The 19,645-nt window shown below is 42.4% G+C and overlaps 1 protein-coding gene across 2 annotated transcripts in view; it reads right to left on the reverse strand.

Moving 5' to 3' along the window:
• The window catches only part of ZNF277 (zinc finger protein 277), a 716,997-nt gene that overhangs the window by 613,754 nt on the left and 83,598 nt on the right, over positions 1–19,645 (reverse strand). For both annotated transcript variants that reach the window (XM_078674468.1, XM_078674475.1), the window contains exon 2: positions 6,261–6,462. In XM_078674468.1, coding sequence (XP_078530594.1) covers positions 6,261–6,462 — 202 coding nt within the window. The remainder of the gene's footprint in view (positions 1–6,260; positions 6,463–19,645) is intronic.

The raw sequence follows: 19,645 nt of genomic DNA on the forward strand, positions 1-19,645 counted from the left end.
GCCAAAGTTATTCAACATAGAATTTTCAGAAATCCCTATTAAAAAAATCCTAACTATATATATATATATATATATATATATATATATATATATATATAACATTTCTATGGCAAAATGAAACCCCTCATTTTGTTCCTTTTCAAATTAAATGTATTAAGTGTTACCACTTTATTCCAATCAAGATGACTTCAGGTGTGCCATACTTTTGTCATAAGTAAGACTGTTAGCGTTCTAGTTGTTCTTTAGAACACTCTGGGACATTCTGCCATTGGGCTATAGTTGGGCTACATCTGGCTGATATTTGGGCTACATTTGTTTTTTTTTGTCTCTGGTGGCCATCTTTGGGCTACATTGGGCTACATTTGGGCTCTAACATATATATAGCCCAATGTAGCCCAATATATATTTTTCAAAGTTAATTTTCGTAAAAACCACTGGAGCATATATCTTGAGACATAGCAAAGGCACATCGGGCTACCAGTCCCTACAATTTTGCCAAGTTTTGTGGAAATCCATTCAGCCGTTCGAGCTAAAAGTGAGTCCAACCGCCCTATAGAAAACTCAATGTTAAAAACACATTTTGGGACCCCCCTTTTTTCTCGGCCCCCGCTTGACGAAACCCCCCCCCCAAAATTTCAGGGGACACTCAGAAACAAAATGTGCCATTTTCCTGAAAATTTCAGCCAATTCCGTCCATCAACGCCAAAGTTATTCAACATAGAATTTTCAGAAATCCCTATTCAAAAAAATCCTAACTATATATACCTACTGGCGACTGCCAGTAGGTAATGTGTTTAAATATATATGTGTGTATATATGTATATATATATATATATATATATATATATATATATATATATATATATATATATATATATTTATTTATTTATTTTTTCGCTGGAAAAAAACAGGTTTGAGGCCTGATATAGTTCGGAATTAGCATTTAAAAAACCTTTGAAATTCACTGAAAAAAACATAGGTTTTAGGGGTGTTATGTTAGCTGGACATTTCACTCATACAAAACCATTGAAATACGTCCGATATAGTTAGTTGTACTAACTATAATTCGCCCGCTCGCAATCCACTGCTGATGATGTCACATATTACATCATTCATGACATGGTCAGTTACATCACTGATGACATCACTGATAACATCTCAAATGACATCACTGATTACATCATCCAGGGAATGTGTTTTGGGTTGATATTTAAATAAGTATTATATATATAGCAATGTGCATTGAAGACTGAGTGGATGTATAAGTGTCTGGATGGAGGGTTTAGTAGCACTGTGATTGACTGTCTTAGGGCCAGATGTAGGTAATCTCGATTTACCTACTCTTAAATACCGAATCATACCGATTCGGTATTTAAGAGTAGGTAAATGGGATGTAGGTAATTTCTCTTTTTAAATTACCGAATCGGTAAGATTCGGTAATTACCGAATCTGTATTTACCGATTCGGTAATTGCCATTCATTCCTATGGGCCCGGAGGCCCATAGGAATGAATGTCAATTACCGTAATTGGGGGAAACATTGAAGGGTGGCAAGGTGTCACTTTGACACCCTGTTGCACCCCTCAATCGTATATGGGTGCACATGTTGCAGACGTATGTCTGCAACATGGCAGCCTTTGAAAAGCAAAAAAAATGCTTTTTCAAGGCTTTTCATTTTTACCACCAACTTCTAGTTGGTGGTAAATAACAAATTCTTAAAGCCCTGTAGCACTGATTACATTGCTACCTACATCTCATAATACAGATTCGGTAATTTTACAGAATTGGTAATTTTACTGAATCTGTAAAATTACCGAATCTGTAAAATTACCGAATCTGTATTTTAGGTGGCCCTACATCTCATTTTCCAAATACCGGTCGGTAACGGCCGAAATTACAGAATTTCGGCCGCTACCGACCGGTATTTGCCTACCTACATCTGGCCCTAAGTGACTAATTTAAAGTGTTTCTCTAAATATATGGGATAGTGATTAAACAGTGTGAATATCTATATCACTCTATCTCTTGTTGCGTAAACGACTACATAAGTTGGTTACCAGTGATTTGAAAGGCTATATTACTTATTAATTAGTTAAGTGAGTATTTGTATGGGATAGTGAATGCGTGTGTAGTTGGGTGGGAGGTGTGTGACTGTCCAAAGATGTGTAAATAGTTGATTTAGTAGGTATATGAGGTTAAGACTGTATGTGGAAACAGTTGTTTGGATGAGTGAATGTCTTTATGGGTGTGGTGATGAGTAAATATATTTCTCAATGATACATGTCCAACAAACTAGAAATATAAAAGGTAGTGTATGTGACAGTTGTATATAAATAAGTATACATAAGACTCAGTGATTGTATGAGTGACTGTTTATACATGCAATAGTGATTTTATAACACACTAAGCATGAGTTACTATCTGAGTTACTATATGAATAATTAAAGTGTGTTTGTATGAGTGTGTAGCTGAGTAAATGTAAGTATGATCAATTATTTGCATAAATGAGTAGGATGACTGCATAAGTCAATATGATGTGTACTGGTGTGTAATGTAGATGTAGGTGTATAAGTATATTTAATAGTGTTCTATTGATCTTTGTTAGCATGTATGAGTGAATCTGTAGGTAAGTGTTTAGATGTGTGTGTAGATGTAGTAATCACTAAGTGGGTTTTTAGAAACTTGTATTGGTGTGACAATGGTTTCAAATATGGTATTCCATATTTTATAATGAGTGTTGAAATGTTATACTAGTGTATGATGAGATGTATCATATTGTCACGTGGATGATGTCATCAGTGATGTCATTTGAGATGTCATCAGTGATGCCATCTGTGATGTCACTGACCATGTCATGAATGATGTAATATGTGACATCATCAGCAGTGGATTGCGGGCGCGCGAGTTATAGTTAGTACAACTAACTATATCGGAGGAATTTCAATGGTTTTGTACGAGTGAAATGTCCAGCTATCTATAACACCCCTAAAACCTATGTTTTTTTCTGTAAATTTCAAAGGTTTTTTAAATGCTAATTCCTAACTATAACACCCCTAAAGCCTATGTTTTTTTTCACTGAATTTTAAAGGTTTTTTAAATGCTAATTCCTAACTATATCAGGCCTCAAACCTATGGTTTTTTTCAGTGATTTTCGCTGGTTTTTTAAATTCTAATTCCTACCTATATCATGTTTGAAACCTATGTTTTTTTCAGTGAATGTCAAAGGATTTGTAAATGACTAATTTTAAATGTATTGTTATATTTTTTTATACTGATTTACTACATTTGTTTACACTATTTATTTTTAGATATTTTATTTTTTTAATTTTATTATAATTATTTTATACATTGTATTGCAAAATATACCTTCTCAGAATGAATTACTTTAGCTTAAATACTTTGGAAATAGGCAATAGACTTTTAAGTACAGGACTTACAGTTGTTGCAATGGGCAACACAATTTCAAATACAATGCATCATTGCGCTCAATGTGAATTTCTAGTTAAATGCAATTAGTTACTTTATGGAATACTTTTCTAACCACAGGACTGGATCCTGTATTCAGTCCTTGGACATCTCCTGTAAACAGTTGAGTAAAAGCGTTTTGGTTACAGTAGTGATTTTTAAAGAATATTATTGTATTTTAAAAGTTGACAGAAACTTTTTCACATAGAATTACCAATGTTATCCTATGGGAGGAAATTCACTTAGCAGGTAAGTATTGTTATTGTTACCTTTTCTTACTCAGTGGTGGATCCTGGATCCAGCACTGAATCATCTCCTGTAAACAGTTGAAAGAATGCGTTTAAGTCATACAGGCGATTTTTAAGGAATATTTGTAGTTTGTGAAAATCAAAACTTAAAAACTTTTCTGGTGAAAACCAGACAATGGATTCCTATGGAATGAAATAACAAGTTACTGGTAAGTACGGTTAGAATGACTTTTCAGGTTCAGTGCTGGGCTAAAGGATGCAGCACGGGGCTCTCTCCTGATAAGAGGTGAGTAAATCTGAATTCGTTGTTCGGATGATTTTAGGTGAATATTTTAAAGTTCGAAAACTCCACACTTCTAAGAATTTCCAAGTGAAATCAGTCAATGTTAGCCTATGGAAGGAAATTCAAGTTACTGGTAAGTATGGTTAGAATTACTTTTCAGGATCAGTAATGGGCTCAAAGATGCAGCACTGAGGTCTCTCCTGATAACAGGTAAGTAAATCGGAATTCGTAGTACATCCAGTAAGCGCCACAGAGCTGCGTAGGAGAGAGATGTAAAAAGGGGCACGGCCTGCACCATCTCTCTGCAACGCAGCGCAGTGGCGCTTCCTGGAAGCATCTGGTGGGCTACTGGCCCCCACAGACCCTCAGGTTTGAAGTGGAATTTTTTCTCCAACTTAAAACGCGCTACAGAGCGTGTTTGCACAAATCACGTCAGGGCCCGTCGCCTTCCTTCACCATTGAGTAAACACACCGTGTCACCGTTCTAAGTTGAGAGATTAAGTCCCCTACAATCCTAAGGGTCCCTAGGGACAAACTAGCCCACTAGGTACCTCCAGTAAGCGCCACAGAGCTGTGTTGCAGAGAGGTGTAAAAAGGGGCGTGGCCTCTGAACATCTGTCCGCAACACAGCTCCCTGGCGCATACTGGAGATACCTGTTGGGCCATTTGGCCCTCAGGGACCCTCATTATTGAAAGAGTATTAATTCGCCAACTTAAAACGCGCCACAGGGCGCGTTTGCACAGTGGTGAAGGAAAGGGCATGGAATGAGGTGATATGTCTGCAAACATGCCCTGTGGCGCGTTTTAAGTTAGAGAATTAATTCCCACCAGGTACCTCCAGTATACGCCATGCTGGATTCCCCTCGGTGTCTAGTTTTAAAAAATGTATAGGTTTGCTAGGTATCTCTAGGTGCCGCCTGAGCTAGGGTTCAAGATCCATAGCTAGGCACTTTGCAAAAAAGGGTCTGTTTTCACTGGAAAAATGTGATGTGTCCATGTTGCGTTTTGGGCCGTTTCCTGTCCCGGCACAGGGCCTACCCACACAAGTGAGGTAGCATTTTTATCGGGAGACTTAGGGGAACACATAACAGTAGAACAAGTGTTATTACCAATTGACTTTCTTTGCATTTCTGCCTTCCAAATGTAAGACAATTTGTAAAAAAAAGAAGTCATTTTTAAAAATGACCTCTAATTCACATGCTTGTATGGGTACCCACAATTCTGAAGATGTGCAAATAACACTGCTTCTAAACTCTATATTTGTTTCCATTTCAGAACTATATAGATTTCCTTGGTACATATTTTTCACTCTTTTTGTTTTACCAAATGAATTGCTATATACCCAGTACACAATGATAAACCATTGCAAGACGAGCTCAGTTATTGGCTTTGGATTCCTCAGGTTCTTGGTGAGCCTACAAGCCCTATATATCCCCACAATCAGAAGTTTCTAAGTTTGCTTTAAAAAATCTGCCATACTTAGAAGAAATTACATGTGAAAACGTTGGCAGAAATGGCTGTTTTTTTCAACTCAATTCCAATATTTTTTATTTTCAACTGTTAGTTTCTAATAAAAAAACCTTGAAGGATCTACAGAGATTACTCCTTGCTGAATTCAGATTTTTGTCTACTTTTCCGAAATGTATAGTTTTCTGGGATCCATTATTGCTTGCACACCCATTTTTACCACTAACTGGAAGGAGGTTGAAAGCACAAAAAATAGGCTGTGTCCCAGTAAAATGCCAAAACTGTGTAGAAAATTTTAGTTTTCTGACAAAAGTCTGTCTGTTCCTGAAAGCTGAGAAGATGGTGATTTCAGCACCACAAACCATTTGTTAATGCCATATGCAGGTAAAAAAGCAGACACTTTCTTCTGCAGCACTTTTTTCCCATTTAAATTAAAAAAAAGATGTTGCTGTATTTAGGCTAATTTCTGGGTCCCCCTCCATGGTAATCCACAAACCCTGAGTACCGTTAGAATTCTCAAGGTGTCGGAAAAAAAAGGTGCCAATTTGTCTTGAATACCCTATGTGGACAAAAAGTTACAGGGGCCAAAGCGTAAACTACCCCAAATAGCCCAAAAAAAGGCTTACCACAGGATCGGGGGGGGGGGGGGGGGAGGCCTAGCAGCAAAGGGGTTAACTTGTTAAAAGTAAAATATAAGCATTGCACGTGTATCTATCAATCTGAACATATTTGGAGACAATAATGTACACCACTGCTTCCATCAATATATTGTATTAGTTTTCCAAATGCACAACTTACCATCTGAAATCTGCAATCAGCTTGACATCGGCTATAACAAGCTTGTGCTCTATAATCATGTGCTTGAGAAGCTTTTCCTGCTCTGCTGAGGGGACACATTCTTCACAGAAAATACAAGGCACAGATGGCGAACCTTCAGATACAGCGATGCCACCTGGACTTTCTGGCAAACACAGAGGCTCCAGGATATGGTCTTTTCTGCCTGCGAGGGGAGGCAAGAAACAAGATGCATTACTTATTTTTGCCAGTGCGCATAACGTCTAGGTTTATCTTAAACATAGCATGGAAGAGCATTCAGGCTTCAATGAAGGTCTTTGCTCAGTTTTATGCAATTTCGGTTTTGAAAATTAAACCTTTACTCCAGGAACAGTGAGGACCATCCACTGAAATCTGGCACATTTCTCCTAATTTGTGTCTACGTCACGAAATGAGGTTGTCAAAAGATTTTGTAATGTACCGCAAATTTATAGTGTGGACTTCTAAGTTGGGTGGGTACCACAAAGTAATTTAGCAATAGCTCCAGAGTAGGATTCCCCCCAGTTATTTTGAAGTGCTATCAGATCAGAAAATAATGAAGCATGTTGTGATTTCTTGCGGCCGACTGGGTGAAAGGAGGGGGAGGATATTGATATATTTCAATAGTACAACATAAAACAATTGTAAAAAATAAATTAGCATTTCTTCCACAATTTTTTGACGATAAAATGCTCTCTTGGTTATCAGGGGTGTATGTAAGGTTTCTGTTCTTTGTCAACTACTTCCCCAAAACAATCAGGTCTACAGTGAATGCTTTACAGTTTACTGCTGCCACATTTCAATCAGCAGAAAAGCCTTCCTTTAAAACTTCATATAGGATTTGTAATCGACTTCACACCATGTTCTGCTTCTTTATAGTTTTATCACTGCATTTGTTTTCAGAGGTATGTGCTCGTGTAGGTGCGTCCTGTGATTTCAGAAGCTGACCAAAGGGTATGGAATCCGTTTGTTCCTTCCGATTATTCAAGGGATAACATTTTTTAATGTAAAGTAACCTGTGTTTCAATGGAAGCCATCAACGTGAGCAGTAGATCGGAAACCCCAATGCTTACTGCAGCGACTTCACAGGAGACAAAGCTAAGCTCTTTTAACTGCGGTGGCATCATGGAAGGAAGTGACCGCTTTCAAGCTTTCGCCACCTAGCTGCATTTGCTAAGACCAGAGGGTAGCGGTGTTACAGCAGGCGCTAATTAGCCACCTTCCTGTCAATAGCTGATATCCTACCGAGAAAAGTCATACACCCAAATGGCAATGATCAACCACTATCTTTCCGGGCAAGAGTTGCTGTGCTGTCACCAGCTACCCCATCTTTTGTCTCTCGTGGCTCTGTCCAGACATGTAAGAGAAGAGGTCTCTGCTGTGTTTGGCACCGGCTCCGATACCCTGCGAGGGAGGAAAAAGGCACATTGTTTAGTGTTTGTCATATTTGGGAATGGTGTGCTACAGAGGGAGAAGACACACTGCAGCACGATGCCAGGAATTAACCTTTTAAACAAAATAATAGATAACTGTAAAGGTGGGAAGGAACCATAACTGTGCAATATGCAATAAGGTGAAAGGAAGAACGCACCACAGCTGTGCACTGGGGTGAAAGGAGGCACACACCACATATCTCCAATGTGCAGTGTTGTGAAAGGAAGCATGCGCCACTACTGTGCAGTGGGGTGAAAGTAAGCGCTCACCACAGCTGTGTACTGTGCAATGGGAGGAAAGGATGCACGTACCACAGCTGTGCACTGTGCAGAGATGTCAAAGGTAGCACACACCACAGCTGCGCAGAGATGTGAAATGAAGCACGCACCACGGTGATGAAAAAAAGCAAATGTTAAAAGGTGTAGTCCATTTTTAAGTTGTGTACTGGTCAAAGGGTGGAAGGAAGCATGCGCCACAGCTGTGTACTGTGCAGAGATGTCAAAGGTAGCAAGCACTACAGCTGCGCATAAGTGTGAAAGAAAGCACGCACCACAGTGATGAAAAAACGCAAATGTTAAAAGGTGCAGTTCATTTTTAACCTGTGTACTGTGCAATGGGGGAAAGGAAGTACGCACCACAGCTGTACACTGTTCAGAAATGTGAAAGGTAGCACCCACCACAGTTAAGCAGACGCATTATTTAGCAGCCGTTGCCAGCAAGCACGCACAAAAAGCAAGTGCTAGTAATTAAGTGCTCATGTGCGCATTGGCAGACACTGGCAGCAATGGTCTGGTTACGCCCCTGGATCAAGTGAGCACCAAAAGCAATGTGGGGAAAGGAATCATACACCACAGCTGTGCACTATGCAGAGATGTCAAAGGTAGCACGCACCACAGCTGTGCAGAGGTGTAAAAGTAAGCGCGCACCACGGAGATGAAAAAACGCTAATGTTAAAAGGTGTGGTCAATTTTTAGGATGGTACCGAAAAAGAGGCGACTATAGAGGCCAACTACAGAGTACAGCAAATGTCTTGACAATAACATACTAATACAAAGATAACGGTGCAGGAAGAGAGTGCTGACATAGATGAAATGTGAGTGCTGGAAAACAAAGCGCGCACTCTTGCGGTGGTGAGGTCTGTCCCTTGGTAGTATCTTATTGTCATGAATCTGAGTGCTGGAAAAGAAGCGCGCACTGTTGTGGCAGTGGGGTCTGTCCCTTGGCCGGGGTGGAGGGGACGTGCCTTGTAAGGAAAGCTGCAAGGTCTTGGAATTAAACAAGATCCACAACAGATGGCACACTGCACGCCGCTGCTCGCTCCCAACAGCTAAATGCTGTGGGAGTAAACATTTTCAGAAAAGGTGGGACATGCAGCCGCCTTTGTCCAATTGTGTGCTTTCATTTTTGAAGGCCACACGCAAAGGCCAATGGCATGTGTGGAAAATCGAACAACACACATACGAGTTTCTATAAAGTCTGAAGTAATTCAAAAAAGCCTACTCCTAGAGCTGCGCATGCGCGCTGCACTACGCTCGACCTAAAATGTGACTGATCTGGAGTTGCAAAATGTCTAAAATACAAAAAGGTGTAATACTGAACGAGGAGGGCAAAATAGTTGCAGTGAGTAGGAAGCAAAAAATATATAATTTTAGGTGAGTTACAATAGGCATATAACTAGGCCGTAATAGAGATAACCATATTTAACTGAAAACCCGTACAATCTATGACTTTCCAGGTGGACTCCATTTAAAGTTCCTTATTCCCTTTCATATTCTTTACGTACTCATCCTCATAGGAAAAGCTCCACCTTTAAATGGCTCACGACGATCTGGCATCAACAGCTCAGCCCCTCAAGAGCTTTGGTTACTAATTGATGATCCACTGTAGTGGGCAATGATACTTTGTTACTAGTTTGACCCAGAGCTCATCTGCTCGGCCACCACCATAAGGGTCAGTTATCGAAGTCATATTTCAGAATGAAATTTGGCAGTGACATTTGCCAGGGCTGTTTTTTTTATCTATAGTTGTCGACGTTCGGTCGTTTCCGTAGGCAACTCTGTGTGTGCAGCATTGCTTGTATGACCCGTTTAGAACATATTTAAAAGCCAATAGATTATCCATTTATTACACATAATGTCAGCATTATCCAAACTACACACATAAAATGCATGGTTTTGCTTAAAACTTTATTTTATATTATATTTATTCCAACACAGGCGTCACCGCCTCTCTTATTTTATCCTACCATGCACCTCTGCAGGGATTATGTACACATTCTCAGTGCTTTAAATGGGTCGATACTGAGTATTGGCACTTTTTTTTATTTTGAGAGGGAAAGTACCGGCACTTTTCAAGAGTGGTGTAATACGTTTAACTGGAGAGTACCGGCACTTCTCAGAAACAGGTGCCCTTCTATTTTTCCATTTCAAGCACGGTCTATACTTCGTCCTTGTAAAAGCTCTGCGAGTTGGTGCAAACTTTAGCCACATCACATTGTCTCCCAGGCAACACATTCTGGTTTTATATTTTGCTGCTTTTAATAATTATCCGCATTCCGGTTTAGTTTAAGGGCCCATAAGGAGGAGAGGGAGTAGAAACGCGAAGCCCACACTCTATAAGCCATGACACAGAATAACAATCATGCCCAGCTGGCAAACCTGAAGATAGTCTCCCTCAATGTTAAGGGTCTCAACCACCCGGTCAAGAGGAAAGATCCTAGACTACCTAGCTAAGACCAAAGGGGACGTCATACTGTTACAAGAAGCCTAGCTATCCCTGGAGGACTCAGCAAGAGTCAGGGCAAGATGGATAGGTCAGATAGCCTGCTCACTGGCGATAGGGAAGAAGTGAGAAGTGATCCCGCTGATAAATAAAAACTCAAAGATTACCATTGAAGATCAGCATCATGACGAGGCAGGGAGGCTACTAATAACACAACTGAAAAGAGGGGACAAAACCTTCCTGGTAGTGAACACATACGCCCCAAATACAGATGACACCGTATACTGGGAGGAAGTCTCGAGGAGACTGGTAACTAGCAACCAAAATGACATGACAGTGTTAGCAGGGGACTTTAACCTTGCACTAGACTACACCCTGGACATACAATCACAGACCCACGAACTCTCACCGGCCTCACACAGCATTCTAAAGAACATATGCACTAGATTCAACCTGAAGGACCCATGGCGACTACAACACCCCGACACCAGAGATTACACCTTTTACTCCAACCCGCACAAATCCTACAGTAGAATAGATTACATCCTAATCTCGGGCTCACATACACACTTAATTGAACATTCGAAAATAGCGGCTAGAACAATCTCAGATCACTCATGCATCACCCTACAATTAGCGGGGCGACACAACGATAACCCCACCCGAAGGTGGAGGCTTAACAATGATGTCATGAAAAATCAAGAAGACAAGACCAAAATAGAGCAAGCCATTATTGACTACATTAGAGACAACGACACACCAGGCATGGACCCCAAGACCCTGTGGGACACGCTTAAAGCAACCGAGGGACACCAATAGATATCAAAGCAGTACGGAATAAGAAAGCCAAGGCACATCTAGACCAACTAGAAAAAGACATCAAAAGCCTAGAAACACACCACATCAATGACACCAGGAACCACAACACCCTAAGTGAGCTGATGGAAAAAAAAGTACGAATTCAACAAAATCCTGAGCGAACGGGCTGGCCTGTGGAGAAACAGATACAAACAGATTAACCTATGCGAGACAAATAAAGCAGGGAAAATCTTTGCATCATACCTGAAACACAAACAAAGACAACACACGGTCTCATCCATCACTGACTCACACAACAACATGCACACTCAGCACAAGGACATACTACGCACGTTAGGTGAGTTCTACCAGGAGCTCTACAAAAGGGACGAAACACTGGACCAGGATGGTTGCATTGAATACCTGAACAGACTAAATCTTCCCAAGATAGAGAGCGAGGAAGCAAGGAAACTAGGGCGGGAGATTAGCGCTGCCGAACTTGAGGTGGCAATTAAATCTCTTAAAGACAACAAGGTGCCGGGGCCAGATGGATACACGGCTTCCTTCTATAAAAAAATCCAAACACAAATGCTCCCAACTATGAAAAACGTCTTTAACCACTGCGAAGGAGAGGGAGTGGTGTCAAAATCCATTACGGAAGCAAGCATAATAGTTATCCCCAAAGAAGGCAAGAACACCCAACGACCCCAAAACTACAGACCCATCTCACTTATCAACATAGACTGCAAAATATATGCCAAAATCCTAGCAGTAAGGCTCAACACAGTCCTCCCTCAACTAATGAGCAACTCTCAAGTAGGCTTCATGGAGACACGTATATCTCACGATAACACAAGACTCCTATGCCATGTCCTTGAACACCAAGTTTGACAAGTCGGCGGTGGCAATTACACTAGACGCAGAGTAAACGTTCGACAGAGTATCCTGGCACTTCCTTGAACAGTGCTTGCGTGCGTACAATCTGGGAGACAAGTATATGAGGAAGGTGATGGCACTGTACGCAAACCCTAGCGCGCAGATAGCTATCAATGGGGCAGTCTCAGACCAATTCACCCTTCAGCCCCCTGTCACCCTCGCTGTTCTTACTGGCGCTGAAACCCCTTAGAGATATTGTTGCCAATAGAGATATAATGGGAGTCACCGTAAATGAGACCAAAGCCAAACTTGCAGCCTATGCGGATGATATACTCATAATAACAGAAAACCCTAAACCTTCTATTACTGCCCTCACGAACACCATAGATAAATACTCAACCCACGCTGGCTACAAACTAAACAGAGACAAATCGGAATGTATGCCACTTAACATCCACACCACCAGAGGTGTAATAGACAACTCAGGATTAGCCTGGCAACCCGGGTTCATCAAATATCTAGGGATCCAATTCGGCAAAAACCTCCAATTCACACTCGACCAAAACGAGAAACTAACCTTTGAAAAGATAAAAAGGCTCCTGGAATCCTGGTTTCCCAAATTCATAACATGGTGGGGGAGGATAGACGCAATAAAGATTATGATCACCCCGGCGGGAATGCTCCCCCTTACACTCACAGACGATTTCTTCTGTAAACCGGACAAAATGTTAAACAAGTTCCTATGGCAAGACAAAAAAACAAGGATAAGCCTGAAAAAACTAAGACTAGAAAAGAAACTAGGAGGCCTAAACCTGGCAGATTTCAGAATATTTCAGACTGCATTTATAGCGAGACAGGGAATGTACTGGATCCTGCCTAACCAAGACTATAAGCCGGTCTGGCTCAGGGATGAGAAAGCCAACTAAACAATATCGACCCAATAACACTTCTCACCACAAACAAACAGGCACAAAAAATAGCCTAATACTTAAAAACGCTAGACACGCCCTGCTTAAGGTAGATCAAAAACTGGAACACAGTATTAGAAACTCTAACTGAGAATCACTATTGGCAAACTCTAAGAAAACATATATAGATTGATACCCCTAGCCATAGAATCCTGGAAAAGACTAGGGATGTCATACCCAGCCCAGCTGGAAGAAGGGGGAAGCCCCCACACCTTCAACATGCTACAATTACGACATAACCTACCAGATATAGAACTTTACAACTTCCTCAAAATAAGAACAGCCCTAACAAAATCTAAAATAGCAAGACACAAACCCTCAATCATCCAATATATGGAGAACCTAAACAAAGTGGGCCACCAGGTATCCCACATATACAAACTTCTCCGCTCCAGCTTCTCCAAACTCAACGATAAGACAATTAGCTACTGGGAATCACACCTAGACACCACACCTAGCGAGCAGGAGAGAAACACCCTCTGGCTGTCCCCATCAAAGAACATGATCTCCCCGGTGTTAGCTCAGACAAAATTGTGGCTTCTGCACAAGACCTACTGGACACCGGCCTGCCTTGCGGCCCTAGGGCTAAGGAAAAATGGGACAGAGAACAAGGGGACCTCGCACACCTCATCTTCCACTGCACAAAGGTCAAAACATTTTGGAAAAACATATTTAGCTTCATAAACAGAGCCTTAGGCTGCACACTTAAGGAAGAGTTTGCCTCACTCACCACCGCATTTATAACATCGGATATTGACACGCAACATAACGGAAACCTCCTAGATCTCCTGCAAACGGCGGCAGACAAGATAGTACTCACCAAGTGATAGACACCTCCAAAGCCACCTTCAGTGGTGGCTCAACTGGGTTACATATCTGAGAGGTACCGACATTACAGCCTTACGAAATACACCATGGATCCCAACAGAGGTATGAGGTCATCCTTGGACAAGTTCCTAGTACCGTACGAGCCCCCATGAGAACGCCAGCCAGTAACAGCCAAAAGACCACACCCCAGCACTAAACACTAGAGCAGGACACCACCCCCTAAACTCCTATCTCTCTCCCCCCTCTTTCTTTTACGGTCAGAGTAGATAGCTAAATAGGGGACCAGTCATGCATAGACTTTGTCTCACTGCGACCTGCCTGACGGGTACCCCTAACACAAAGCGCCAAGTAATATATGTTATATGTTTTATGTGGGACTGTAAAGATACAGGGACGCTCAAGCTCATGTGCTCTACGTGAAATCTATACAAATAACAGCTAAGCCACATGGGCTGTCACCCCTGTATGTACAAATGCGATGAAGAATACATGTTATTTGTCTTATGTTGGAAGTGTAAAAAACTCAATAAATATATATATTAAAAAAAAAGAAATTGTCGATATTTTGTGAAATTAGGTCTAAGGTAACGGACAGGATGTATCAGTAGGCATAGTGCGTTGGAGGTTACTACATAATATACCTGGTCTCTGTGATAGTTTGAACAAAACATATCATACATTAATTATAAACACATTGTAAATGCGGAACATTGGACTTCGCAGGTTCAATGAAAGTTCACTTCTATACTGCAATGTCAATAACACCACCACGGGACCCAAAGTAACATGTTCAATAACTTGCCAAGTTATGTCTGAGTGTGTGCTGTGCTTGTTGAAAATGTTCCACAAGAGGGGCTCCAGCAACTCCACATTTGATCCCTGCTCTGGCACTGTAAGAGGAGTACAGTATTGCATAGATTACATTGCTAGCGTTGCAATTTGTGATGGAAACCAGCATAAAATTCCCATTCACAAGCACAAAAACGTTGGTGTTAATGCAATACTTCCATTCCAAACAGTGCCCGCAAGAGTGGCCTAGCAGTGGTGCTAACCCCCACTAGGAGTTTAGTGTCGTTCTAGGAGCAGTCCTGCCAAGTATCATGCATCAGGCATTAGACTAACGCATTTCAGTGTGTACTCTGCATTGGCGCATTGAAATGCATTGTCACGCATTATGCATTCTGTCTCTCAGCTGTTACTAAAGTGCTGCCTGGCTGTTAAAATTGTGTGGTACCGCGCCGTGCCCCGCACCCACTGGTCTCGCAGGCTTGCAGTTAAGGCTGCTAGCAGGGTGAAGGTACACACTCACACTGCTACAATGTATGGCTGTGAATCCCAGCGGAGCATCCGGCCCAATCAGGTTGTATGCTTCTGGTCGGTGCAGCAGAGGGACGTCACATCCTGCTGCCAGAGCGGGTCTGGGAAGTTTGTGGAGGAAAGTGGCAGCCGGCAGTGTCTTGCGCGCGGCTTCGCAAATTCAATTACATTGGCGCTTGCAGCGTCGTGCTGGGTGCTACAGGCCGGCTACACTGGCCTCGCGGAGGCAGCCGCATGCACTGCTATTAGCCATTTTTACCCTCCCCTACCCCAAATTCAATACCGGGCCCGAGTAAGTCGGAGAGGAGTGAGCGATCTGGGTTGTAGCAGGCGCCAGGACAGAGTTTGCGGCAGCGTGTCACTGGACCAACCAGCCCGGGACTCAATGGACAGCCAGCCTGGAGGGTGACTATTAACTAAGGTGGCTGCCGAGCAGTTTTACAAAAGTCTCGATCCGGAATTCCAGGGTTGCCGTGCTGTGTGTCGCCATCAACTGGGAGTATTGCTGGTGAGCAGCCCTCGGTGGCAATATGGGCAGTGACACTGACCTGCTCCGCGAATTCACTGTTGGTGCAGCCGTGTGTAGACCCGACACTGCGCACCGGACCCGAGCCCGATTTGCACAGGAGTGGAGCAGCAGCATCTTTCCGGATATGATCCTCAGAGGAGCGGATACCTTAAAGCCGCTCCCTCTTTGCTGCTGACAATTGCTGGCAGGAGCGAGGCCTGCTCCTACCTGGCTGTTGCTGTATGACCACCCTGCACACCATTTGAGGGAACAGTGTTGTGTGGGGTCTGCTGACGCTCCTCAGCACGGTGATCTGCTCGTTCCCCCCCCTCCCCCGACCCCCCGAGGACCTGTGGTGCAGCGGGGCCACCACCTGTAATATGCTGCCACGTGGCCTGGCCTGGTGATTGGCACAGGCTACCTACGAACCTGACCTTCTGTGAGGTCTGCCTTTGCTTTGGGGCAAGCATTGGGGCAATGCACGGCCAGCGACCCAGCAGCACTTTCCCATCATCCTGTTCAGTGGGTCACGACTGTATATGTATATGGCCCAAATGCTAACTCCCCAGACTTCTTTTTCGCAGTATGGCAAACAATAGTCTCCCCTTTGGTCACTCAACAGTGTTATGGGTGAGTGACTTATATATTATTTTAGATCTCCATGCTTACAGATCACAGTTCAACTGGAGACCACACACCCAGCGCCACAGTGCAACTGCACTCCCTCCTAACTCACGGTGGTAGCGGGTGGGTGGCCATAACAACGGCATCTTTAAGGTTACTATCCCTCTTGAAGGCAAACACAGGTCCCTCCTTAGCAGTGAGATGTTCTTCCACTAATTCCCAGTGTTTCCTGACAATCTCTTTGATTTTATTTCAAGCTGGGTTAAAGGTGCTCACGCATAAAATGTGTTTGCAGTTATTATCTTTGTTGTGGTTCTAGAAGTGGTTATACCAGGCTTGTTTCCTTGCCTGTCTGACGAGACGTCTGGGATAACCACGCTCACTCAATTCCAATTTATTTTTATTTGCATAAGTTAATTAAAATCATTGCATAACAAATAAAATAATAAAAACCATGATACTAAACCACTAAAACTCCAATTACTTTCATGACCAGTTAAAAGGGTTTTTACATGAAACGTTACAGCAGACCCTTCTGTCAAAGTTCAAGAAAGGTAGCGTAGTTTCAGGTAATGCCCAAGAAGACATACTTTTTTCAGTGGCCGACCCATGCAAACAATGTCCCCAGAGTTCTATCCCTTTAGTACTCCAGCTCTGTAGCCCTCACCTTTCAGGAGCGTGTATTTTGCCCGGTTGCCAATTCTCTAGTAAGGTGCATATGCTATGTGCGGTAGCCTAATTCTTATAGTTCATGTTAGTAGCGTCCATTTTCCAGTAGGTCAGATCCCCAATAAATAGATCTTGTCCTGATGAGTAGGTCGGACTCCATGAAATAGTCTGATCTCTTGGTGCAGTTCCGTCTAATACGCAGGAACTACCCAGAGGGCAAACTATCTCTAAGGCTCACTGGATGTCTACTGGAATAATGGAGCAGTGAGTTCCTCTCTGTAGGTTTTCTGTATAGTGCGACATACATATTTTCATCCTAAACCTTAACCCACAGGTCCAAGAAAGGAATGATTGTGTGTCTGAAATCCATAGAGAATTGTATGTCAGTAGATAGCGTGTAAAGCCATGTACAGAAATCCTGTAGATCTTGTTCTGTCCAAACCAGAAAAACATCATCTATATATCTGTCCCATCTTCTTATACAGGCTAGGTGGGCGTTTTATACTGTGAAAATGTTGCTTTCGTCATAGTCCGCCTAGAAGAGAGGAAGGAGAGGTTTAAAGGATATGTCTGAAGACCTAATCCCAAGTGATGAGTGGTTCCTTCTGATGGCTGAGTTGCAGCCATTTGATATGAATACATCTAAAAACAAGAATAAGAACAAGTATTTTGTTTATGGTGGTGGCAATACATGTTTAACTCTGTAGAACCACTGCTTTAAACTTGGGAAAAGAAGAAAGCAACAAATGGTGGTATCTGCAGCAGGATGGAACACTACATTAGATTTGGCAAAAGGAGGTCACAGTGTAGCACCAAGCGAAAATAATAAAAAATAAAGAAATGTTAGAAGTTTGTCAGTAGTACCAAACAAAAAAAACAGCCAATGCTCTAAATCATCGAGATAGCCTCATACATTAGTTGTATGCATGGTAGAATCAGGCTCACATTATGGGGGAAAGACACTTCAAGATTGCAAAAATGTCCATCAACAGTCACACCTTTTCTTGTGTTTCTCACTGGCAGCACGCACCTTGTACACCAATTCCTCTCCCTTTGCACAAAAATCCACCCAATTCCTCTCCCTTTGCACAAACATCCATACCCATTGTCCACTATGTTAATGTAGAGGTTTCTCATCATGCCAAGTGTAGAACATAGAGTACCCAAGTATCTCACTACACATGGACATGTCCAGATCACAAAGACAAAATCTGTTTTTTGCCCACCCCATGTGCCAGAGGAACTTCACTAAGTTATAGTTCTGATGCAATCATTTAAATTGGATGAGGCGTAGATGTGATGACACCACAGGATACCGCAAGGCCATCATGGCCTCCCATCCAGTCATCCTCATCCAGCTTACCCACATCTGATTCCCACTTACTATGGAGCAATGAAAAGGGTCTGGGGCATTAATCACCAAGGTTCGATAGACTCACGAGGTACCCTTCTTTCTTAACCCACTTGTACAACAACTTGTCTTCTAGTGTGTTGCTATCTTGAATCGCCGCCACTCTGTCACTGTGAAAAGCTAATGCATGTCTCATATGTAGGTATTGAAAAAAAATGGGCGTTTCTAGTGAGAATTTCCGCCTTCAGGACTGCAAAGGATTTTATGTGGTTGTGAGACCATAAATCCCCCAGTGTCGAGATCCCAATTAGGTCCCCCTGTGCAAACCCTGAAAGGTCCATGCAGGAGCCAGACTCCTGGCCCCAAAGGCGTGGCTGCCGTGGGGATACTATGACATCAAATGTATTTCAATGCTGTACTGCTAAACAATTGGGGGAGGGACAACACCGAGGGGAGAGAATATGGAATTGGGACTCTGTACAGCATGTGAAATAAACCATGCTGCTCAATACGGGCGAGTTCTAATCATTGATACAGGACGCAATCATTTCTGTCACCTTGTATCCAGTCACTGATTGGAAGCATCTGTGAGGCCCAGTAATAGAGTTTTAGATCCGCCCAGCCCTCTCCGGCATCATATTGAGATCGGCAACATTTCGCAAATGAAACTCGTGGGACCGTCCCTGCCCATAAACAAGCAGTAGATCACAGAATGGACTTTTGTAAAAATAAAAAAAAATCAACAACAAAAAAAAAGGAACTATGTGTGGGTAATCTTAAAAAGTATAGAGTGGGAGACTTATCATTTTAACTAGAGCTCCCTGTCCTGTCCCATCAACAAAAGGTGCAAGCGCGCCCAGGACCGGAACTCATGTTTCATATTAGCTATTAGAGGGGCAATATTCAGCTCTTAATTTCTATTTGGAAATGGCTATCTTCATAACTAAATACCATAAGTGGTCACTTGCTACTTGTAGTTGTGGGGCAACTAGCCTGGACGGTATATATCCCTTGATAAGAAATTAAGTAAACTTTGACCAGTTCATTTGGAGTCCTGAGGCGTCACCGTAAATATAGAGGATCTACATTAACCTCAGAAAGTAAGGTGTCTGGGTTCAGAATATAAAAAGAGCATGTCATCTGCATATCAGGATATTCTACCTTCATGGCCATTGCTCCAGATCAGTCCAGTTATCTGCACATCTCTGTGGATACATTGTGCCACTGGTTCTATAGTAAGTTTGAAAAGTGGCAGCCTTGCCTGGAACCTCGTTCT

Source organism: Lissotriton helveticus, chromosome 1_1 (genome assembly GCF_964261635.1).
Source record: "Lissotriton helveticus chromosome 1_1, aLisHel1.1, whole genome shotgun sequence".
NCBI lineage: Eukaryota > Metazoa > Chordata > Amphibia > Caudata > Salamandridae > Lissotriton > Lissotriton helveticus.